Below are 26,603 nucleotides of genomic sequence, written 5' to 3'. Positions count from 1 at the left end.
GCATGAGATACCACTTCACCCCCAGTAGCACGGCTATTACTTAAAAACTGAAAATAAATGTTCAAGAGGATGTGGAGAAATAGGAACCCTTGTACTTTGGTGGTGGGATTGTGAAATTGTGCAGTTATAATGGGAAACAGCTTGGTGGTTCCTGAAAAGGTTAAACGTAGAATTTCCATATGACCCAGCAATTCCACTTCTAAGTATACACCCAAAAGAACCAAAAACAGGTTGTCAAACAGATACTTGGCACACTGATGCTCACAGCACCATTATACACAATTCTCAAAAGGTGAAAACAACCCAAGTACCTATCAATGGATGAATGGATAAACAAAATGTGATATATATATAACACAGGAATACTATTCAGTCATAAAAAATATAGTTCTGATACATGGCACAACATGTATGAACTTTGAAGACATCATGTTGACTGAAATAAAACAGACATGAAAGGTCAAATATTTTATGATCCCATTTATATGAAATAATTAGAATATGCAAATTATTAGTCAGATATTAGAATACAGGTTACTAGGGGTTACCTAGGGCGGATGGAGAATGGGGAGTTAATGCTTAAATCGGTACAGCATGTCTGTTTAGAGTGATGCAAAAGTTTTGGTAATGGACAGTGGTGATAGTAGCACAACACTGTGAATGCAGTTAACGCCACCAAATTGTGTTAATTGAAAGTGGTTAAAATAGGAAATTTATGTTGCATATTCCAATTTTTTTAAAAACCCATAGAACTGTCCAACACAAAGAGTGAAGGGTAGTGCAAACTATGGACTTCAGTTAACATAATTATAATAGTATTGGTTCAGCAACTGTAACAAATATTCTAAACCAATGCAAAATGTTAATAATAGGGAAAACTGTACGGAGGGCATGGAGACTCTTTACTTTCTGCATGATTTTTCTGTTTTCCTACAACTTCTCTAATAATTTTCTAAAAAAGTGATACAAACAAAAAACAGGGCTAAGGTGCTAATGGTAGCTGCAGTAGATGGAAGGGGGGATGTAGGCACTATTCCAAATAGGGTGGTCAGGAAGTCCTTGTGAAAAGGTCATGTCAACCAAGACATGGAATTCTGAAGAGTCAGGCATTGAATAAAAAGTGGAGGGAAATGGTTAAGGAGTAAGATCAAGTGCAAAGGTCCTGGCAGAAGATGAGCTTAGAATGTCCAGGGAGAAAAAACAACAGAGAGCCAAGAGGAGAAGTAATAGATAAAGTATTAGAAACAGGCAGGATGGGACCCATTAATGCCACACTGGTTACTGTACGAAATGTCTTTTAGTACTCTGGTAACTGTTAGGAACAGGAGACCCAAAAGAATGAGATCTGACGTGATCTAGGATGTCCAGCCAGGCATCTGTGAGGCAGGGATGACTGAAACGTGACCTGAACAGCACCCAGTTCCTCAAGCCCAGAGGCTAAAGGCAGCTCTCCCAGCAGAGCGTGCTGAGCACATGCAGAGGCCCTACGGCGGAAGGGAGGTATCAGCTGATGAGAATGCAGTGAGCTCTTGGAAAAGAGCAAATGAGCAATGGCATGGAGCAGAGGTTGGCCAACTACAGCCCTCAACTTGTTCTTTTTGCACATCCTGTGAGCGAGGGATGGTTTTCATATTTTTAAAGGGGTGTTTAAAAAAAGAAGAAAAAGAAGTATATGTGACAGAGACCGTAGGCAGCCTGCAAAAGCTAAAGTATTTACTATCTGGCCCTTCACAGAATAAGTTTGCCAAACCCTAGCAAAGAGGGTGGATTAGGCGGTAGGATGAGTATGGGAAGAACATGCCTTGATAAGAAACAAAGGGGACACAATGAGACAACCAGAAACATCTCGTGAGCTCCAGAGTATCCAGAAATGGCAGTGATCCATGCCTCTTGCTTTTTCATGAAATGTAGACTCCATGGAGGCAAGAGCTTTTGCAGATGGTGGAGTGATTTAAAGTATGAACTCTGGGACCAGTCTACCTGGGTCTGATTCCTGGCTTTGTGACCTTATGCAAATCACTCAACTTCTCTGTGCCTCCTTATCCTCATCCGTAAAATGGTGAATACCTCATATGAGGAACAAATGAGTTCTGTAAAGCATTAGAACAGTGCCTGGGCCCCAATAAGTACCACCTAAGGGAGAAATAAAACAAAGACCCACATGTGTAGTGGAACTTTCTGGCACCCAGCGTAGACACTCAAAATATACGTGTTGAATGAATGAATGGTACCAAGCCTGAATATCACTGGAATATTTCCTATGGCAATTACATATACCATTTGACTTTACTCTTCATTAGAAAACATAAGAGAGCCACATGGTAGGTAGTCTTAGGAAAAATCTTAAAACATTTTTGGGACTCAAAAAAAAATAGAAAAAAAAATGTTCCAGACATGGTATGATGATATTAGTACTATAGAATCCAGTATTAAATTCATGTGCATCCTGGCCACTAAGGTTCTTGCCAGTTCCAAGAATAAACGATGCACAGAAATTTAAATCCTAATATACATTCAATTAAAACGTGCTAGGCATGAAATAACATTTAAGGAAGAATATAAAGATAGTGTTATTAGTTTAAAATAAAGTCAGCTTCCTTAATACATATTGGTAGATTCTACCCTGTTTACTTGTGTGAACTTCTAAAAATGAAGACTAAAACAAGCAAAGAGAGGAGAAGAACATTAAAGCTTCACTTTTTTGTAAACATTTTAAAACAGTGTTTTAAAACAATTTCTCTTTTCTCTGCTATCTCACTGCACACTCATGTTAAGAAGAATATTCTGGAGATAGAGAAAACAATCTAAATGATACCCTTAGGACACAATAAGAAAAATTCAAGGATGTGGCAGTTTATAGAACAATTGGCACAGCTTCTTTGGCATGAAATAAAGAAATCTGTTCTAAATCACAGGAGTTAAGGATGGCAGATGATAGGTTTGGTGGCTAGATCAGATGCTGTGCAGAAAGACAAGCTGTAAAGGACATTTTTGGGGCTCAAGAAAAATCTGATTATAGATTCAGGATCTTATGATATTAAGAGAATTATTGTTAATTTTGGTGGGTAAGATGATGTCATTTGAGCTTTGTGTAAAAATGGTCATCATTTTTAAGAGATATGGTATTTTAGTATGCTTGATAGCTGAAATTTCAAATATTTCAGGATCATAAAAAGTATGTTGAAAAGGGGAAAATGATATTCTGGCAAGACTTAAGAAACATTAAATTTGGAACGTAATTATGGTAAAAAGCTAAATTGCTTTTTTTAAAGACTATCTTGGAGGCAAGGAAAGCCATATATTATCAAAAGCACGCTTTTATCCCGACAGCTTTATGAACCAAATAGGATTAATGGAAGCACCTAAGGTGATAAAAAGTTTGAAAGTCATTTTGAATTCTTGATATGTGGAACAAAATTTTGGTTAATCAGATGCTATGCCTGAAAACTTTTAATGAGTAAATTCTTCATGTTCAAAGATTAGGCTGCTGAGAGGTATGAGTTATCTGTGTATATTTTGGGTGGAGAGGGGTGAAAATACACGCTCATTCCCCATCTAACACATATTTGAGGGTGCACTATTTTCAGGGTCTGCTCTAGGCTCTAGGGATATAGCAGGTTATAAAACAGAAAAATTCTTTGCCCTCTTGGCATTTATATCCTGTAGGGCAGAAAAGATATAAGAAACCAAAGATGTTATAGCAGTAAGTTAAAAGGTAACAAATGCTATAGAGAACACAAAAGCAGGAAAGGTAGCGAAGGATACTGGGTGTGTGGGGTGGGTAGCTGAAGAGACTGCTACAATTTTTAAAGAGGGTCGTGAGGGAAGATGTCCTGAGAGGTGTCATTTCAGCAAAAACTGTGTGTCTAGCATCCTTTTCCATGCTGTCCATATCCATGAGAACTAATGTAAAGATACAGATGGTCTGCTCATGAAATGGCTACAAAGTCCTTTGGAAAATTTACGCAGAAAGAGACCAGACTAAACCCTTCTTTCTTTCGGAGACAGTATGTGAAGTACCTACTCTTAGAAAGAAGAGGTGCAGTGGGCTCCCCTCATCTCTCCTGTGAAAAAAATAAGTGGTCCTATGTGGGAAGCAAACAACAAACCCTTTTCCTTCTAGCCAACTGTAGGAACACCTTATCCTGCCTGATTCTCAGATGTGGAAAAACAGACACTTCATACCATTCATTCTCCGGTGGTACAATGTGCTATTTAACCGTGAGGGGAATTGAGCCTTATATCTAGGGTTGTAGGATTTATAGCTTAAGGCTTCCCTCGCCTCTTTGTTCTAAGGGCTTCAAATAAGTAGAAAAGTATTTAAATTGCATTGTAAAACTACAGACAAACATAACCTGCTAGGATGACTAATATCTTGGATCAGTTAGAACATTTGGGGAAAACATGATCCAAATAAGTGAAACTTTTAGTTTGTTTTGCATCAGTGAGCAAGCTTTTTTCCTCTTCCAACAAGCCTGCGTTCTTGCCTTGGTAAGAAAATAAAAAGAAAAGCATCTGTAGTTGGTACCTGAGAAAAGTGTAGGGTCGAAATACCAAATATTGTCACTCCTTGCACAACACAGCAAATCTAAAAGGGTCAGGGCAATGAAATGAAGGGTAGATGTACATTAGTTTTTAGGTTAAATGCCAGATAACAGCTGCTTTGTGAATTAATTTCCCCTTCTCAAGGTAAGATTACACTTAAAATATATTCCAGTTAAATCGAATGTTCTGATTATCTGGGTCCTAGAGAGGAGTACAGTATGGTGATTAAAAGCATATTTGAACTCAGAACTGAATCTTAGAACATAGCCTAACGTGGACATAATTATTGTAATCGTCCCTAGATTGTAAGCTCTTGCAGCAGTTAACTCTATCCTTGAATTGTAATGTCTATCTCTAAACTTTGAGATGCTTAGCCCCTAGCGTATAACCTGATTGGTCTCTGGAACAATGCATATTTCTGAGACACCTGTAACTCAGAGCTAGAGCTTGGCAGATGTGAATGTCAGTATTAGTGCACACAGCCACTGTTAAAAAAAAAAAAAAAAAAAAAGCTGAAAAAGAGCCCAGACTTCAATTAGTGATATGAATGAAGCAGGTCTGGTTAAGACCAGGGCAAGCCAGGCCAAAGGGTAAAGGTTGAAACTGATTGCGTTTTAAAACTTCAACTTCCATATGAGACCAAGGGAGGAGGTATCTCTTTGGTACAGGATCTAAATTTTCTAAATGGTACAACTCTATAGTCAATTCATTCAAACACCACAATTGCATGGAACTTTGAATAGGAAGTGAGATACGGTAGGTTAGTATAGGCTGGAATGAAATAGTGACACATCCCAGAGTAATTTGGGCAGATAATAAAAAATATATTTACAGCCTCCCCCTCCCCAGCCCCGAGGATCTGGGGGAAGGTGTGGATGTGTTGGACAACCTCACCTGGACTGGTGTTGATGTTGTCACAAACATTGGGACTGGCGGTTTTATGTGCTGAGCCCTTGATCATGGGACTTGCCCTTAGGAAGCTCGTTACTGCAAAGGAGAGGCTAAACTTGCATATAATTGTGCCTAAGAGTCTCCCCCTGAGTACGTCTTTGTTGCTCAGATGTGGCCCTCTCTCTCGCTAACTGAGCCATCTTGACAGGTGAACTCGCTGCCCTCTCCCCTACGTGGGATCTGACTCCCAGGGTTGCAAATCTCCCTGGCAATGCAGAATATGACTCCAGGGGATGAATGTGGACCTGGCATCGTGGGACTGAGAGTATCTTCTTGACCAAAAGGGGGATGCAAAATGGGACGAAATAGTTTCAGTGGCTGAGAGATTTCAAATGGAGTCGAGAGGTCACTCTGGTGGACATTCTTATGCACTATATAGATAACACCTCTTAGGTTTTAATGCATTGGAATAGCTAGAAGTAAATACCTGAAACTACCAAACTCCAACCCAGCAGTCTGGACTCCTGAAGGCAATTATATAATAATGTAGATTACAAGGGGTGACTGTCTGATTGTGAAGACCTTGTGGATCACACCCCCTTTATCTAGTGTATGGATGAGTAGAAAAATGGGGATAAAAACTAAAGGACAAATGGGGTGGGATGGGGGTATGATTTGGGTGTTCTTTTTTCACTTTTATTTTTCATTCTTGCTCTGGTTCTTTCTGATGTAAGGAAAATGTTCAGAGATAGATTGTGGTGATGAACGCATAACTATGTTATAATACTATGGACAGTGGATTGTATACCATGGATGATTGTATGGTGTGTGAATGTATTTCAATAAAACTGAATCTAATTAAAAAAAAAAAAAAAAGCATATTTGAGGTGGTGAGATTGTTTGGCTTTGAGTCCCAGCTCCTGTGCGTGTGTGACAGTGGGCAGGTGACTTTCTCTGCTGTGACTGTTTCATCTTTAAAAAGAGTATTATAAGATTACCTACCTCAGTGGATGCTGTGAGCAGTTAATATATGTAACGTACTTAGAAGAGCACATGGTAGGAATTAAATCTGTACCTATTTACTGTTATTAGACTACAGCTTAAATTTATGTTGATGACAAAAAAATGGTTTTTCCTTTTAATGTTATTAGGTTTTGGGAATGGTATGAAGCATAGCTTGTTTTTCACATACAGTATTTTCCCTGTGTTTATTATTTCAGGAAAAATCTATTAAGACCTTATTCTTTACTAGGGATAATGCTAACAGATGGTGACAAAGACACATAAGCCTCAATTGTTGACAGCAGGCTCAGATTCCTATGGCAGCAAATATAAAATGTATTGTAATAGATGTAATGAGTTTAAGAAAGAAAGTCTGTTAGCAGTGTCGGGGAGAGACAGGTCAAGGAACTGAGGAGGTAACTATTGAACTGGGAAATGAAGAATGAGTAGAAATCTGCCAAGTAGAAGATGATAAAAAGAGAAGAGCACATGCAAATACGTGAATGACAAACAGTGTAGTAAGGCTGCAGGACGGAAGTGGGGGACCAGAACTGAACAGAAAGGGAGACTAACGCTACATGGCGTTACGGAGTTTGAACCTTATTCTACTAGTGATGCAGAGCCTGGGAGAAAAGCTTTAAGTAGGAGAGTGGCAAGATTATTGTATTTCAACAATTATGGGCTGGCAGACGTATGGAGGACAGCTAGGTAGGGGAGTGCCAGATGGGAGGTGGAGAAGGCTCCCACGTAGGCATGTAGAATGAGAGAAGTGAGAGCTTTGAGAAAATAACACGGCAGGGCTGGTGACAGTCTGGATGATGGGGGTTAGGGAAAGGATGAATCTGATGCTTCAAGACAGAGCAGCTGGGTAGATAATGGCGTTACTAATGGTAATAGAGGATACAGCAGAAAGAACGGATGCCTAGAAATGGAAGTTAATAGGTTCCGCTTTGATCGTGATGTATTTGAGATGGGCTAAGATACTGTTGCAGAGACATCCAGCAGACAACTGGGAATGAAGGACTAGAAATTTGGGCCTCAGATACATAGATCTGGGGAGCACTGCTTTTTCCGTTTCCATTAAATATAATTGTACTGCACATTTTTGTTGTTAAAGAGCTGTCATCCCCAAAAGGCCACAGATAATGGACCAGATGGCCACTCACACTTTCTGTATTGCTAATATGTCCTGTTACTATAGCATACATAACTAGAAACTGAATCTGGCCTTCTGAATTCTAATTTTGCTATCCCTCCTTCCTTCTCTCTCCCCTCAAGCATAATTCAGGACAGACTCCTTCCCAATTTGAAGGTCTACATGCGAATTTTCCTGAAAAGATATTTTCTAGTGTCTGTTAAAGAGTCAAGAGCATGCTACTATGTTTAAAACAATATTTTGAGTAAAAACCATTCATTCCATAGATGTTAGTGGATACCGACTGTGTGTCAAGCATTCGGCTAATCTGAGGCTCCAGAAGAGAAAGGATAAGGTCCTGGCCCTCAGCTTACTTTCTTGTGGGGGAAAGAAAAGAAGCAAATAAAATATTAAAAAGTGTGATTAGTGTCAGGATGGGGGCAAGGAGGGGTGTTTTCTTTTGAAAAGAATCATCAGGAGAATCCATTTGGAGAATATGACACTGGCTGTAAGTATGAAAGATGAAAAGACACCCACCAGGATCCTGGGAAAAATCATTACTAAACAGCGAGATTCATCAACTCTGGGGCGGGGAAGAGCCTGCTGAGTTGACCTGTGTGATACTGATCCAGGAGGGAGAGAGAGAGAGAGGCATGGATGACATCCAGCGGTAGGGAGGAGCAAGGTCAAATAAGCTAAAACCCATAAATAATGTAGATGAGGGCCTGGCTCAAAGTCCAGGCTTGGTAATTGTTACCCGTCATTATCATCTTCAGCATCACAACACAAGGCTTCACTATTTTGACTCTATGTATTTGGTTTTAAGTGTACTGGAAAGCCACTAAAACCTTCCAAACTGGGGAGCTGCATGATCCATTTTATGTATATATACACTCTACATTCTGGCTGCTAAATAAAGAGAATGGTTCAAAGTGTGTCTGTGGCAGGGTGTGGGGTGGAGAATTGATGGGGGGAGATAATGGAAGCAGAAATTACTAATACACTGCATGACTCAATCAAGAAATAATGGTAGTTCAGACTAGGATTGGATTTTACTGAAAAAACACGGTTAGAAGTTAGAAGTGGATGAATCCAGAACTGAAAGACAATGAACTGAAGGGATAATGATGAGCCCCAGGTTTCCAGATACAATTCCTAAGAGGTGGCATGGAACCATTATTGAGCTAGAACAGCCTCTAGCAAACAAAGTTGTTGAGTGTAGGAGTGGTGGTGTCATGGAGTGAACTGTTAATAACTGTCTCTTGGACATATTAGGATTCAAATGCCTATAAAATATCCAGGAGAATGCATGTTGGAAGGTGGATTTAATGGTCAGGCAGTTTAAGGAGCAGTCTAGGCTGTAAAAATAAACACTGCCCTGATCAATGTACAACTGGTACGCAATGTCATCAGAATGGATTACAGCAACCTTGTAAATATATTTTCATAAAACCAAAGTGCTTCATTACTACTTCTGACATGTATATAATTCCTTGCCTCCAATTTTTCAATAGTAATAACTATAAAATCCTCCGGAGAACCAACTGAGGCTAACCAATTAATATCCAAAGGGAAACAAATCAATAGCATATTCCAGGATGTAAAAGATCAAAACCATGATATATCTCTCTTTGTGTCTTAGTAATTTGAGTATAAGTGACAATAATTCTTCTAAGACTATTTCTGAAATATAATTTAAATACAAAATTGAAGGTCCTCCAATATGTGGAGTAGTTGAGAGTAGAATGACTTTAATCCTATTTGAATACCTACTGAACTTCTATTTTAGAAGCCTGAAAAAGCCCAAATCCATTCCACATTAATTTTTAAAGCCATTTTCAAATCAAGAGAAAATATGAGAAAAAATATTCTTATTTTGTTTTTGCTTTCTGAAAATAAAAAAAGACTCCTATTTAAATTCATAAAATAAGACTATCATTAGTTGTTTACTACCAAAACCTATTTTGGTAATGTTGTCAGCCTCATTTAACACACAGAGTGTTGAAGAAGTCATTATCTATTAATATTGATTACAATAATTACAAGGTCTATAATACTTTTAAAATACCTAATTAAAAGGGAACACATTATAATAGCCACGACTGTCAAACCAAATCAAAAGAGAGATTAGTCATTGAGCCCTAAGGAGAGACTTAATATTTGACAGTGTGAGATAATGGGTGGGAGAGTCATTTGGCAAAGAAAGCATCAGCCTCACATTGGACTGCCCCCACTTATAATTCTCATATATGCACTGAAAATGCATGAGAAAAAAAGTCTGTTGTGCATTTTATGAGTTCAACAAGCTTCTACATCAATTATTTAACTCAGTTCCGAAAGCAAATACTGTGATTTGTTCTTAGGATTTTTCCCATTTTAGAGGGGCAGACACAGGCTTAGGATGGATATATTCAGTTCAAAGCATATCTTAAATCTTCCAAGACATTTCTGAAGCAAAGATCATCTTATTTACTAATATGTCTTTTCTTTCCAAAAACGCTCTTTAAGTGCATAGCTATTACATTCAGTTTCCATTTTCTCACATCCTGTATTGTTATGCAGATATGTTCTGCCATTATTAAATCACCATAAATGCAAGGTCACCCTTACTCTTTATGATGATATCTTTTCCAGTTTGGTAGATAACATGTGTTTAACACTTTTAGTACCTGATGACATTAAACTCATGACTACTGGTACTGAAGCAACTAACACAAAGAAGGTAGCATCTCCTACTGCATAGTTAGACAATAACAGTACAGTTTTAACTAATAAAATGTCCCCCTCCAGACAAGAAATCTACTAGAGGTTAAGTGAGGAAACAAGCTCATTTTCAGATAGGGGAGCCCATCTTTGAAGGCGAAACAGGACACTAAAGCACAGAAAACCAGCTGGGACTATTTCAAAACAAACAAAGAATCTACAGACCATACAGAAGGGAATTAAATATCTACATTTATATATATATGATTCAGGTGACCACCACTTTCTGCTACTTGGGATAAATCTACTACTTATAATTTCACATTAAACACTGAGAATGCTGAAAATACTACTTTGTAAATGGTAAAAAGGGAAGCCTAAATTAGTTCCTGCTTGGGAATGATCATGTTTACTCTTTTAGCTCTAATCAAAGCTAATAGTTTTGAATATGTAAATTATTTCTTATGTGACTGACTTCCTTCCAAAACAAACACAGGCATTAAAATTTTGCTGTGTTCTTTGTGATAAGTTATTGTGTTACTAGTTTAGGCAGAGAGGAGAAAGTATCCTGTGGTACAGCTTGACTTCCTATTTTAGAGCTTCTGGAAACCAACTTAAATAACTACCTTTAAAATATAGTTCCAGCATATGATTTATTGTTAAACCAAGGATGCGATGAGCCACATGGCGTGAAAACAGGAGACTTCTGCTGATATGTGGATATTGATGCCAACTAAGAGGTTTTTACCCTGAAAATAAATGACAATTGAATAATAACAAGCAAGAAATTAGTTTTTTGGGGTACTACTATGAGAAACCAGTTAGAATCATATGGATCTGCATTATCTTCTATTTTCCTACTATTCTGTGACCCAGAAAATCTGGACAATTTGAAAAGAAATCTTCCATGCCACAGTGGCTTAAAATCCTTAGCACTCTAACAGTCTCCCCTCAAGTACCTCTTTGTTGCTCAGATGTGGCCCTCTCTCTCTCTAGCTAAGCCAACTTGGCAGGTGAACTCACTGCCCTCCCCTCTAAGTGGGACCTGACTTCCAGGGGTGTAAATCTCCCTGGCAATGCGGGATATGACTCCCAAGGATGAATCTGGACCTGACATCGTGGGATTCAGAACATCTTCTTGACCAAAAGGGGAATGCAAAATGAAACAAAATAAAGTTTCAGTGGCTGAGAGATTCCAAACAGAGTCAAGAGGTCACTCTGGTGGGCATTCTTTATGCACTACATAGATAACCCTTTTTAGGTGTTAATGCATTGAAACGGCTAGAAGTAAATACCTGAAACTATCAAACTACAACCCAGTAGCCTTGACTCTTGAAGACGATTGTATAGCAATGTAGCTTACAAGAGGTGACAGTGTGATTGTGAAAATCTTATGGATCACAATCCCTTTATCTAGTACATGAATGGATGAGTAGAAAAATGGGGACAAAAAACTAAATGACAAATAGGGTGGGGGGAGTTTTTTGTAACTTTTTTTTTATTATTATTTTTACTTTTTCTGATACAAAGAAAATGTTCAAAAAATAGACTGGGGTGATGAATGCACATCTGTATGATGGTACTGTGAACAACTGATTGTACACTTTGGATGATGGTATGGTACGTGAATATATCTCAATAAAATTGAATTAAAAAAAAAGTCCTCAGTACTGAATAATCCAACCCTCCCCATAACCCTCACAAATGAATCCTCCTTCAGTACTTCTCATTTGGTGATATCCTCTTACTGGAGCATCTAGTACCATTAGGTCTCTGTAAGCAGAGTGATTACTGCCAGATGTAGCAACCCAACCCTATACTTCAAAGGCATCCCGTCATTACCCGCTTGGAAACCAAAACAAACCCCACTGGTTTGGCCACAAATGTGTAATCTGGTTAAGGCTATTAAAATGTTTTGTTTTTCTGCTCAACATGCATGTGTTCCAAGTTTATTAAATACAGAAATCCAGTATTTTAATAAGACCCCAGAGCTGGCAGGCAGGACCCTCAAGAGAAAATGCAAGCTCTGCTCTTCTCCTACTCATCATCTGCAAATTTAGTTCCCTTTTTTTGTGTACAAGTCAGTGATACAGTTATAGCCTCAAACAGAGCTGGAAGCTGCCAACCCAGCATTACTACAGTTGCTTTTCAAAGTCACGAGCTGCTTCATCAAATTCATTCTTACTTGACTCATTCATTGGCATAAATTTAAGGCTTTAATTTATGTTTTGTATGATTCACTTTGTAACCATCTAAAGTTGTTAGCTTTTTTTCCCCCTTGAGTATTTAATACTACTTCTTAAAATGCAAGGAAGAAAAGCAGCTGATTACATATTCAAAGAAATTTAACTCCAGAGATTCAAATAAGATATATATAAAAAATGAAGCTCCCCCTGCCCCCCGCTCCCATCATCCAATTTTAAAGAAGACAGAGAAAAATACTGACCCATTCCCACTAAGAGATATAAATTCTCACAACAGCCTGATGTCACATATGGCCGTATGAATGTTTCAGTATCTCTGGCTTATTAGGCGACAGTATGTATAACTTACTGCGTGATTGAAGGACAGTTTTCACAAACTACAAATAACCTATTTGTGAAATAGATCCTCTAGACTACTGTGGTGGATTGAAGCTGTATGTACCCCAGAAAAACATGTTTTTAAATTTAGTGTGGATATGGACCCACAGGACAAGTGACAAGGCCACGTCAGTTAAGGTATGACCCACTGCGTTCAGGATGGGTCTTAACCCTTTTACTGAAGTCCTTTGTAATATAGAGAGAAAGCCATGGAAGCAAGAAGCTGAAATCAATGAAACCCGGAGAGAAGGGAGAGAGAGACCAGCAGATGCCACCATGTGCCTTGCCATGCAGCAGAGGAGCCAAAGAATACTGGCAGCCAGTCTTCAGGAAGAAAGCATTACCAGGATGATGGCTTGATTTGGACATTTTCTTGGCCTCAAACTGTAAGCTAATAAATTCCCATTGCTTAAGCCAACCCATTTCATGGTATCTGCTTTAAGCAGTCTAGGAAACTAAAACAACTACCATCTGGTTATTATTTTCTGAGAAATGCTCTCAGTGCACAGAGACCGTAATTAAGTTGGCATTCAACTACACCTGGCACTATGTAACCAACAAATTGTCTAGTATTTTGGGGGGCCAGAGGGCTTATTGTTATAGGTTGAATTGTCCTCCAAAAAGATAGGTTGAAATCCCTGGAAACATGTATTCAAGTTAAGTGAATTAAGTAGGGTTCTTAATTCACTGACTGATATCCTTATAAAAGGGGAGAAGAGGCACACACACACACGCACACACACACACACACACACAACAAGCGAGTGTCATGATGATGCAGGCTGAGATTGAAATGCTACCGCTGCAAGTCAGGGACTGCTGGCAAACCACCAGAAGCCAGGAATAGACAAGACAGGATTCTCCCCTACAGATTTCAGAGGAAGTATGGCCTGGCTGACACCTCAATTGGAGACTTTTAGCCTCCCAAACTGTGAGACAACAAATTTGTGCCGTTTTAAGCTGCCAAGTTTGTGGTAGATTTGTTATAGCAGCCTTAGGAAACTAAGACAGCTTTGGGATAACTGGATAGAAAAAAATCTCATAATCATGCTCATGTGTAGGTTGAGAAAATGTCCCCAATATTTCTGGTTATGTCTATGTGTTATTGTGCCACAACTTCATACAGGACAGGCAGATCAAGACTTCACTGTGAGAGTATATTTCTATCATTCACACTAAAACACTATCAACAGCCTGTAAGTGAAACCATGGACATGAATGTCCTCAGTTGAGAGTAGGCTTAGTTATGTTCTACATTTTGGCATGCTACCTTGGATTGGGGTTATTGGATTACCACTTCCTCTCTACAAACACTCGTGTTAAGCTCATGTGCCCACAAGTTGCATTATCCTGGTCTCATGGATATGAGAAATGACCAACTTATCTTAAAACAATAAACATTAAAATGGTCTAACTATTGATCAAAGAGATGTGCAATTTTTATAATCTAAAGTTATTCTCCACTTGCCTACTCTGTCCTTGAGAAGGCTCATAACTAGGGCAGATTAAACAACATGGAATCAATGTAACAGTAAATAAGCATTTTTAACTTTCCCTTTTATGATCAAAGGTGAATGAATTAATAATTATTTAGAGTTATGATTCATATGTGCTCCTCAGGTAGGGTAGATGAAATATTGTCAACAGAAAAAAATACCGACTATTAGTTACATTCCATTAATGTAGAATTAATACAGTGAGAATCTAGAGAAAGGTTCTGCTGAATTTTAGAGTTGAAATACCTGTAACATTTGCTTGGCACAAGAATGTAAAACTTCAGGTCCTGAAGAACGAGTATATCAGCATAGAGTTTAGGAAAGACGAAATACAACTTATTAAATCATTCTGCAAGTAACCAATAGAGACTAAAGAGCTGTCAAAATTAAATGAGTTCGCATATGCAAAGTGTTTAGAATAGTGTTTTGAACACAGCAAGTCTTCATAATATTATGTATTATGATCATGATTACTAATTGACAAAGGACCCAGCATATACCTTCATGAAACACAATTTCAATGACCCTGAAAGGCAAAGGATGGGGATACAGGAAAGAGGTTACTTTATTAATAACAATGATATAGCATCCAGTACTGGTGAATATGCAGTGATGAAATAACTTCATCACTCTTGATCTCTGCAAAATAGCATGAAGTTCATGGAGATACATTTTAAGTGCTGTCAAAACATTGTTATCTTTTAAACCAGTTATCCAATTTTGGGAAATTTACCCTAAAGCAATTTTATATTACATTATATTATATTATATTTCCCCATAATATATAATATTACATTACATTACATGATATGGGTGGAAAATCTACACTCATTAAGTAATTTAGAAGTGTGTCTGCTATATAAAAAGGGAAGCCAAGAAAAGTGTCTGACAAACTTTAGTGTACAAAATTAAAAGGACAAATACAAAGACTATAAATGGGAAATGCAAATGATAATAGTAGTTTAAAAAATGCAAATTTTATATTTTAACTACAACTGAGTAAAAATATAGGTATATGACAAAAGACCAAAATAAAACTACACAAAACTTACAATAAGGCCAAACAATAAGTGATTTCCCCTGGCCCCAAATCTTTAGAAAAATTATCACCCTTTAGAGATTTTCAAAATTACCTGCAACAGAAAAACATTTTGACTGCAGTTAGTCTCCCAAGCCTTTAAATGCACTGGTTATTTTCAAAGATCAGTTTTTCCCTGAAAATAGGCCAGGATTTACTGTAGTCAAAAAGGAAGTTGTGATAGTAACAGAAGTACAGCTGTTTGACATAATGATTAAGTAGTTAAGTACAAATAAGAGGCCTGAATCATCTGTTGTTATTTAAGCAAGTTTTGATGAAAGAATTTTTAGCTGAGAATGGAGTTACGTTTGGAAAGTTTATTTGGATAGCACACATTCCCATTTCAGTAAAAGCTGCATTCAAGAGGCATACTCCTGGGGTGTTTTGCATTTCTGTCTGTAGGGGATCTGTGTGAGGCAACACCTTGGATGGAAGTTTCTTTTCTTTTTTTCTTTCTTCTTCTTCTTTTTTTTTTTTTTAAAGGAATAATTTCACTGGCTTTCCAAATCTAAAGAAACCAAGAAACCTCTAAACTAAGGTTTTTCATCCTCAGCCCTATTGGCATTTCTTTCTTACAGGGGCTTTCTTGCCATTTTAAGAAACTGTACAGCGTCTCTGGAATCTACCCACCAGATGTCAGCACATAATCTCCACCCCACGCCCTACCCCCTACCTACAAATCATGACAACCAAAGATGTCTCCAGAAATTTCCAAAGGTCTCTTGGTTGGCCAAATCACCCCCAATTAAGAACCACTGCTCTAAACTGCTGTTTATCATTCATTTAAAAAATCACAGAATGCTTGCTAACAGCTAATCGAGTTTAGTCTCATAACTATAACTTTCCCAATTTTCTTTATTTTTTTTTTTTGCCTACTGTTATATTTTGGAGAGACCCCCTTCTTGACACTAGGGAACCAAAAAAAAAAAAAAAAAAAAAGACTTGCTGGTTCAAATAAGAAAGCCACTCCAAAAACGGACTTTTATCCAAAAGCCCAAATGAAGATGAATCCTACCTTTAATTATAACTGCAATTTTCTTTTACTTTTTAAAACAATGCAGAGATATTAAAGTGGTAACTACAGGAAAAGTGCTGAGTTATAAATTTTCCTGAAGTCCCAGCATTTTTTTCAATGTTTTTAGCTTTAAAAGAGATACCTGATGCAATCTCACTTAACTATTGCATGTTTAAATTGATATTCCCTAGCAGTATTTTTTAAGACCAATTAGTTGTGATTATGTATGGTAACCATGAGTTGCCATAGCTATACCTATAGATGTATTTGATGTGAATGCTAATTCAATTCAACTCAAATATCTGTTGTGCATCTAATTTGTAGAAAATTATGCCAAGAATTTTAAGTTATGATGTGACACAAATCTCATGATAAATTTAAACTGGTAAGCAGGATAAGGCTGGTAACTATCAGAATACCATACACCAATAATACCTTTTGACTGTCTTTTTGAGCAGCTGCATTGACTTGTAAGAATTGAACTTTTTTATTTTTCTCTTTCTTAGAGAGGTTTTATGTATTTTTAAATAGAATAAAATTCACTCTATCTTGCAATTACCATGAGTCCACCAGATGCTTTTATATACCTAAGATTCAATATGGATCTTTTTCCTATATTTTGCAACATTTTGCTATTTCATTACCCCAGGAATGATTTCATCATTACTCATCAACTATCGTAACTATCATAAGAAAATGAAAGAATGGTGGAACTGCCTAGAAAGATGATGCAATAGGGAAATTATCATATCATCTTTCAGTTTTCTTCCTGTGTTCCCAAAATACTGCATCAACTTCAAGAGAGTGTAAAACAAATCTGGAACTTGCACTGAATACAGTGGAAAATGAGAATTTTCATTTTCCACATATTTTGGCAAATAGAAGAAAAATGACAGAAGGAGATATTTTGCAATTACTACATGAATCAGAAGACAAATGAAACTGATTACATAAGTGAAATCTCAGACCATGAGTCTACAGATGACAATATTCTAGACATACTATCCCAAACTCAGGAATTGATGAGAAATGTATTTCTAAGAACAAAAAGGAAATTTGGTCTTCTCATCCATCTAGTCATTTGACAGGAAGGGCTTTATCACTCATTATTTTTCAACAAAAACCTGAACCTCTTAGTTTGCTAAAAAGACGTGTGGCAGTATTCTTTCATTTTTTTTTATGAGTTTTGTGTAACAACAACTTTATGGCTGGGAAACAAAATATATTTGGTACATTTTGGAAGAGGAAAAATGCTGAAGGCAGTAGTGTATATAAAGTTGCTTAGAAGTAAAGAGATGATAAAGACGTAAGAAAAATTGATTGGCCTGATTCATTCTCTTCAGTGCTTAAAAATCTAAACTTGAAAATATTTTTGCAATTATGTTCTCTCTTCAAGAAAATTATGAACTGCCAAAGTTTTAAAACTACTGATTTTTAAAATAATTTTTATACTTTTAAAAGTTTTTTAGTTAAGTGAAATTTCAAGTCCAAGGAAAAGACCCAGAAGTATGATCAACTGAAACCTAACAGATGTATTTGAAATCTAGAATCAGTATTTACAAGACGATCATGAACGAGAGGTGTCATTTGCTCCACAAATTCAACAACCACAGTGGATTATGTGGTTTCAGTTGGATTCTGCAGTTCCAGGGAGAAAGTCTTCCACCATTTACTCATTCCCAGGGCTAGAGTGGATCTGTGCTGGGACTACAAGTTAGTTTCCCAAATGAATTTCCCATGGAAAAAAAAATTCTTGCCTATGAGGCCTGTAATCTGTGATACTTTTTAATATAAGTAGGCCACATTGACTGCACAAACAGGTGTTCTGAAGTGGTCTGAGGACTCAACCATCTATAACACTGGAGAATTAAATACTGAGTTTCCCAGAATACACCTACAAATCAACATTGTGAACAATATCTGTTTGGTCTATATTCAATCTTTTTAAAGAACGATTTTTCAGTGAGGTCATAAAATAAAGCTTATCCCATTAAGGATATTTCTCTTAATGCTTCATTAGCAATAGGAAAATACTCTTCTAACAAAACAAGTCTCATTATCTACAAATAAAGTACATTAAACTATGGATCAAATTCTGTTTGGGGAGGATCAGAATTCCTCTTCTTTTTGCCCTTTTGATGAACTGTCATATAGTGTCCCCTGAGGACATTTTAAAGTCAGGTGTGTTAAATTCATACACTGATTCTACATTTCAAGCATCACAGAGGGCTGGCTCCTGGATCTATGAGCTTGCTCATTGGCAGAAGCCCAGCTTGCGTGTGGGCCAGGATGCAATACCATTCTCACTTTGCCAGATGAGAAGGCAAACCTGCCCACAGGGATAACAGAAAAACAGGTTCAAAAATGAACTGCTGCAAGGGACATGGTATCCTAATTAAATTAAGTTGAAACCAACATTTTTAATCCTAAAATGATAAACAATTTAAACATTCAGTGGGTCACCTAAAATGTTAGCATTATTGGGTTACATAAACCATAATGAGAAATAAGCAAGTTTCAAGCCATCCAGACCTACACTGTCTGATATGGCAACCACCAGCCACATATCGCTATTGAACACTTGAAATGCACATAGTTCAAATTGAGAAGTGCTGTAAGTGAAAGACACAAACTGGATTCTGAAGACCTTGTATGAAACAAACAAAAAAAAAGGGGAAGTGAATATCTTATTAATGAATTTTTTGTATTGATGATTCCATATTGAAATAATAGTTTTGGTATATTGGATTAAATGAAATATCCTATTAAAATTAAATTCACCTGTTCCTTTTTACATTTTTTAAAGTGGCGATAAGAAAATTATATACGTGCCTCAGATTATATTTCTACTGGACAGTACTTATCTAAAACTAAGTTTTTGCTAAAAGCCATGAACAGTCCAGGTAGAAGATAATCATAAAAGGGAAGAAAGGAAACAAAGGGATGGAAGAAGGGACAGAGAGATGTTGAAGAGGGAAAAGTTCATTTATTTATTTGACAAACAGGTACTGATCACCTACCAAATGTTGCAAAAATTTACAATGATGACTTATAAATGATATCTGCAGAGCATGAGAGAGGTGATGTTAGTATCCAAGGAGAATGGAGCTGGCTTGGATTGACTGCTATGTGGAAGGTGATAGGTTGTAAAATATGGATAATGAGGTGCAGGTAGTAACATTAAGATCCCAGATGATGTTACATCATGAATAAGAAATACAATTAACTAGTAGGGTTATATGACTTGATACATCAACCTCGCATAACCCAGAATCAAAAAAAGGAGAAATAAATTTTCCCCAGATATGGAGGATAGGAAAAATATGTTTAGAAAATGTGAAGAATGTCAGCAAGTTCAGGATGTTCAATGGAATATATAAAAACGTTGTCCACTGGGGCCATTCTGATTAGAAAGGCCAGAAAATAAAAAGAGGATAATGAAATAAAGCTGGAATTGGGGAGGTGATTATGAGGGAAGGCTGAACTTCAGAAGGACCTGATGGTGCTTCAGGTAAACGATTAAAAGAAAATGGTCAGAGAGGAATGTCAAAGCTGGAAAACCTACAGGCATGATATTTCTATGTGAGGACAGAGTCCAAGTGATGACTATGTGGCAGGGAGCTGAAATGGGATATAAATAAAGGTGACTAGGATGGAGCTGGCTAGCATTTCAATTGGATATCAACTTGAATGTTGACATCAATGAAGATAGTAATAGTAGTTTGCCTGGGTCCTTCAGTTTATCACTGTGGTCTTGGTATTCCACCTGGTTTGGATAATACATTATACAGCTGTCTAGGTAGTATGCAATAGAGCAGATTAAAAGAAAAAATGTTAAAAATGGTATTAATAGTGCGCTATAATTTCGCAATTGTCCCAATAAGGAGAGAGGTGTAGTATAATGGGAGAGATGGATATCAAAGAAGGTACAGTTACTGACTGATGGTAATAAATAAATAAAAGGCCAGACGGGAAGACCTGTGGATCTGTCTCCAGGAAAAGAAAGGGCCACTGAGAAGCTTTCAATTAAGTCAGTAAGTCAGAAGGGGTGTAGAAGGAAAAGATACAGACAGACTGAAATTTATGACCAATAAACAGGAAGGTTTACAAGACATAGAAAATTTCATAAACGGGAGAGAGGGCTTGGCAAAGGCCTCAGTATGAAGTCACCCTTGGTAGATGCAAAAATAGCAATTTTTAATTCCCAAGTCCCTTGTATATGAATCGTCATGTGTGTCAGGTCACCAATCTCAATACAGGGTGCCAAGTACATAGCTAATTCCCTAGACTTTAAACGTCAGCCATGGAGCTTGCATAGTTGACATGCCATAACTTGAGCTTTTTATTCAGTACATAGTAATCAGTACAGGAAAAAAATGAAATCAAGTACCCTAAAGCTCATGAACAACTTAAAAGGCCGTGCAGATTCAAATTTCCCTTTGTAACACTGGTTGCATTGGTCTCATGATGTCAGAGTCCTGGGGCCAAGAGTTTTTTCAAAAAGGCACCCCAAAACTTTCAAGTCTCAATGTAATTAATTGAGGAAGAAGATGAAGACGCTATGAAGAACAGGGAGAACTGGGAAACTCCAACTTTTAGACAATGCAACAATTAAACCTAAATGAGTGGACATTTCTATATCTGACACCTAGAACACAAGTGTGGGGAATCGGTCATGACATAGGCTCCAAATTATTAACTACATGGAAAATAGATCAGAAGCTTTCCCACAGGCAAACCCTGCTCTCAATGATGTTTCCTGCCCTGGGAGGAGGGTTTAGACTACTTAACTTTCTACTTTTAAAACATGGAAAAATATTTGCCAGCATATAGTTTCCTCTTCACTTATTTCCTTCCTGTTGCTTTTAAATTTATTTGTTTGTTAAGCTTTATCTCTTGCTACACTGATACAATTTTTTTAAACCTTGTGAAGAGGGAAACACAAGAGCTTGGCTAACAATAGCAAAGGGCTGATAAAATTGGGCAACAGCCAAGTAAAAGAAACCTGTTTTAGTAACTGATAAGAAAAGGCAGTGAGGGTTCCCAAAGGTACACACTCATGTATAGAATCTGTGCTGCCTATATGAAAGCCATACATTTTATATGAGTATGTCAGTTTGGATACATTACGTCCCCCCAAAAAGCCATATTCTTTAATGCAATCTTGTGGGGGGCAGATTTATTAATCTTTTTTATTAAAGTGTGACCTCTTGATTGGATGTTTCCATGGAGACTTGACCCCACCCATTTAGGGTAGGTCTTGATTAGTTTACTGGAGTCCTTTAAAAGGAGCTCACAAAGAGAGCAGCTGAGAGACACTTTTTGGAGAGATGCTACTGACATTTTGAAATACTAGCCCAGAGTTTGCTCTGGAGAAGCTAAGAGAGGACAAAAAGCCCCAGAGCAACTGAGAGACAGTTATAGAGAGACGCTTGGAAGCTGATGCTTAGAGATGCTTGCTGACACTTTGGAGATGCTATCCCAGAGTCTGCTCCGGAGAAGCTAAGAGAGACAAGCCCACAGACGTTTTGGAGAAAGCCATTTTGAAACCAGAACCCCAGACGCCAGTCACGTGCCTTCCCAGCTAACAGGTTTTCTGGACACCATCGGCAGTTCTTCAGTGAAGGTACTCTACTGTTGATGACTTAGTTTGGACACACTTATGGCCTTAGGACTATAACTTTGTAACCAAATAAACCCCCTTTATAAAAGCCAATCCATTTCTGGTGTTTTGCATAAAAGCAGCATTAGCAAACTGGAACAACCAGTAATGCTAAGTCTTGTGATTCAAATTTAATCTTCTATTTGGAAATCTATGACGCTAGGGAACATCTCCAGAACCCTGAAGGAGAAAGATACTGAACCAATAAAATCACCTTTTGGGGGATGATATTGCAACAAATGATGACTGAACCAGATGAACCAAATAGCTTTCCTAACCCCAAGATTCTGGTTTTATAATTTTATGATTTGAATACAGATGTTTGTTTTCAATTAAAAATGAAAATCGGAATAAAATCACTGAACATACCAAGATGATGAAATTAATATCCCAAAGAAAAAGAAGTGAAAATGCATTTTCTTAATAATAACAAAGAGAAGAATGGTTGAATAATTTTAGCAAATATTTACAAATGACTTACTTCTATCATGAAGGAATAGAATCAAATATTAAGGGGCAAAGGAGGAGGCATTCCTTTATAAACTAAAGTTGACATTTAGCTAATGATTGAAAAAAATGTTTTACAAATATTTCTTAATTATAGACCGAAACAGAATGCCCTATCATTCACACAAGTTTAATTCTCTGTTATACATATTAGTGGATCCCAACTAATTTTGAATAGTTGATCCCAACTCTTGAGATTAAAATCAAATACTTAAAATTCAGGGATTTGGGGGTAGTGAAAATATTCTGTATGACACCTAAATGACATTACACATTTGTCAAAGCCCATAGAACCATATATACAAAGAGTAAACCCTAATATAAACTTTGGACTTCAGTTACAAGTAATATCAATCAATCAATCAATCAATATTAGCTCATTAATTGTAACAAGTGTATCACACTAATGTAAGATGTTAACAATAGGGGAAAAAATGTTTTCCCCTATTATGTGTGTGGCTGGGTGGGGTCGGGGGGGGGTGAGGGAACTCAGCACTTCCTGTGCAATTTTTCTAATGACCTAAAACTGCTATTTAAATAAGTAAAGTTTATTATTTAAAGAATAAATTTTTAAAATTCAATGAAAAAATAAATAAATAAATCAAATAGTTAAAATGAATGCTGTAATGGTTGATCAATTAAATTAAAATTAATAGTATGCCATAACTGTAATGGGGATTTATATTTAGATTTTTTTTATTCCACTAAAAAAAAACTTTGATGGAGTAGGCAGAGATCCTTTGGGTGAAAAAATAGAAAGACACATTTGTTGTAGTAGAGTATGAAAACCACATGCTAGACGTATGGGGATCCATGAGCGTAACACAAAGGTCACCTTACCTCCCGTCTGCGTAGTCTGTGTCTGCTCCGCCCCACCAGACATCGGAGTCATCCTCCTCTGCATCAGCCGAATCGATATTGTCGCTTTCATCAGCCAGTGGGCAACACACAAACTCCACCCCTCGGAACTTGTCAATTCCACATGGCAGCAACATGCCATAGTCATGCAAGTTGGTGTTCTTCTCACTGCATGTCTGCAAAGGGTAAGGGGAATGTGGTGAGAGTGGCAGAGTGATCAGACAAGAGACGGTTCTGTTGTAAGAAAATCCCAAATATAATGACCAACTCATGGCCCCAATATATCAGGAACAAATTATATGAATAATAGGATGTTTTGCTTCATGAGTGGATATACAACAGGGCTTCTTTGGTACCCAATAAGAATGCTGCTGTTACACAAGAGTGGTTTACTACAACACATAGAAAGGAAACTAATTGCAAAAAGAAATGAAGAAGCTCTGCTCTGGTGAAAAGAGATAGAGAATCTAGCTTCATTAGAATAGCAGGAAGTTGACAAAGCTCCAAGTGCTCCAAACTCACTCCTAAGACCATTACAGATGGATGTTTCCTAACTAGGACCTGCCTTTCTCTAGCAATTCCAGCTCCCTTGCCTCAGTTACACAATAACAATCCTGGGAAGAGAAGATATTATCATCTTCAGACACTACAAATCAGAACTCAGTGATTTCTCATTCAATATCTTTCTGTTTTCCTGGGATTTGCTAGATTTACACAAATCTAGCATCTCCTGGTGACAGGGAAAAATTAGTAATTTAACACACATCGGTAAACACTGAAAATATTACAGAATATATTTTGACCTCACAATAATCAAGAGATATTTTATTTCTTAATAACTAAGAATATTTTTTTAATCCAGAAGAAGTGAAAAATGAGATTATCAGATGGGTAACAGGGCTTTAAATTCTTTGGTTTGATTTCTTGAGCTCAATATATTCTTAAACCTCCAAAACACATCTTTATATGAAGCAAGTGAATTCACTGTTTTACAGTGATTCAGCGCATACTATGTTACAAAAACCAAAAAATTTTCTAATTCTTAAGCTGGTGTTTTCTGTCTAACAGCTTTAGGGCTGTGACATTGAGCTCAATCAGGGTTTCTCAACCTTGGCATTACTGATAATCCTTTTGGTGGGGATGGAGGGCTGTCTTGTGCATTCTAGGATGTTTAGGATGCATTCTAGATGCTGCTACACATGATGCTACTGATACCAATAGCATAGCCCCTTCCAGTTTTAAAAACAATAATGTCTCCAGACATTGGCCCATGTTCTTAGGGAGGAGTTCGAGGACCAAATCAACCACAGATGGAAACCATTGTGCTCTAGCTAAGGCAGTTAGCTATAGTAAGTCAAGAATACTATAGAAATTTATTAGAAAAAATTCATAGTACATTAAAGGGACAGAGCAGTTTTTAAAGTGGTAATAGTAGTAAAAAGTGACATGAGATCTTTAGTCTTCATTGTCTTATGTTTTCTATTAGCTTAGCTAAAAGCAGGGGTTAGATTGCTGCTACATACACCCAATGTGGAAAAACGAAGGCAGGTAGCACAACCTGGTGAATGCAAAATTGAATGGCATAATGTAGAAACTGAACTCTAACTGCAACTTTCACGTTGGTGTTGGAAAAGCTACTTCCCTGTTCAGCTATTGTGTCCCAGTGAACACAGGAAAAAAGGGTTAAATTGTAAAATCTTTGTAGACAACAAAAAAAACAACAAATCATAAGTAATTTGAAAAAATAAGGCAAAATTTAAAATTTTTTAAGTGTTAAAGGTTATAATTTTACATTTTATAACATATGGCATAGGCTCATCTTGTTGACTTCTTAGAAATAATTACTCATGGATCATTTTTTTTTTAAATGACTTATTTATAAACACTGCTATTCCTTCAAAACAACCTCTAAAATGTCACTAACATTTGTCCTTGAGAAATCTTTACTTTGGACGAAGAAAGAATTTATGGGCTGGTACCTCTTTGGCGACCGTATGCCAGTGAAGGTGGGTTTCGCAGACATCCATCCTCTCCTGGTGCAAGAATTTGCACTTGTCGGGAACAAGGAGGGCATCACTTACAAACTCACCAACTGGAAGAAAAGAAAACAACTCCTTGTCACTTCATCTTCATCACAGTAGTCTTATCACTTGAGAAGGGAAAGATGGACTAGAACTTAGAGAGGTTATAGAGCTTTCTGAATCACTAAGCAACCCATTTTTTAATACCATTAAAAAAATGTTGGGCCCTGCCTCCTTCACAGCACAGTCCCCTGCCACATCAACCTTCATGATTAAAATATTTCCTACACACTAAAAGTAAAATCTTTCCATAATCGGTATTTCTTGCTACAAAATTAATCACACAAAAAGATGGGTAATAAAAGAATTCATTACCATTCAACTGAAACAGGGAGGAAATATGAAGATGGGCACTGCCTAGGTAATTATTTGAGCAGAATCAGTATAAATAATTAACCACTTCTCTCTCATGGACATTTTAATCTGCTTGTAAAGAAACAAAAATTGTAGCAATTTTCTAATTCCTAGTAAATACAAATACATAATATACATATCTGTGTGTATATGTATAAAGGGAGGGATGGAGGGAGCAGGAGATGACGGAGGGGAAAAAAGTTAATTTAATTATAATATGAAAACAGCTCCTTATTTTTATAAGCTTTTAAAAAATGTTATCTAAAATGCAAATTATTTTTGAACACTGCTGGTACTGCAGATATAAAAAATAAATTAGATACAAGTCTTACATGACACATATCTAGTGAGGGTGGAAGATGGATAAACTTAGTATCTGTTGATTTTCTTCACTGTAGTATCCCAGCTTTTAGCACAGATTGTGTATACATTAGGCAATAAATATGTGTGGATGATGGACAGGTTAAGGGCTATAATGATAGAGATAAGAAGCCAAGTGCTGGGCCAACAGAGTCAGTGACTAAATCTGCTTGGCTGTACTGGGAAAGACTTCAGAGCAGAAGTAACATTAGATGAGTCTAAATGGATGACCAGGAGTTGTCACCTAGGGAATGAATATAGGTTCCAAGAGGTAAGGACAGTATCTGTCTTGATTACCATTATACCTCTAATACCTGGCCCAATTCTGGCAAAC

The 26,603-nt window shown here is 37.1% G+C and overlaps 1 protein-coding gene across 6 annotated transcripts in view; it reads right to left on the bottom strand.

Annotated features, from left to right (window-relative positions):
* Window positions 1-26,603, bottom strand: part of LOC119531590 (amyloid beta precursor protein) — a 310,781-nt gene that overhangs the window by 153,752 nt on the left and 130,426 nt on the right. For all 6 annotated transcript variants that reach the window (XM_037832974.1, XM_037832984.1, XM_037832991.1 and 3 more), the window contains exons 4-5: window positions 25,454-25,566; window positions 23,457-23,650 (exon numbers count right to left, since the gene is read on the bottom strand). In XM_037832974.1, coding sequence (XP_037688902.1) covers window positions 23,457-23,650; window positions 25,454-25,566 — 307 coding nt within the window. The remainder of the gene's footprint in view (window positions 1-23,456; window positions 23,651-25,453; window positions 25,567-26,603) is intronic.

This window comes from Choloepus didactylus, chromosome 1 (genome assembly GCF_015220235.1).
Source record: "Choloepus didactylus isolate mChoDid1 chromosome 1, mChoDid1.pri, whole genome shotgun sequence".
In the NCBI taxonomy this organism is placed as follows: domain Eukaryota; kingdom Metazoa; phylum Chordata; class Mammalia; order Pilosa; family Megalonychidae; genus Choloepus; species Choloepus didactylus.
The sequence above is the reverse complement of the archived record's forward strand: the minus strand, read 5'-3'. Positions and strand labels throughout refer to the sequence as shown.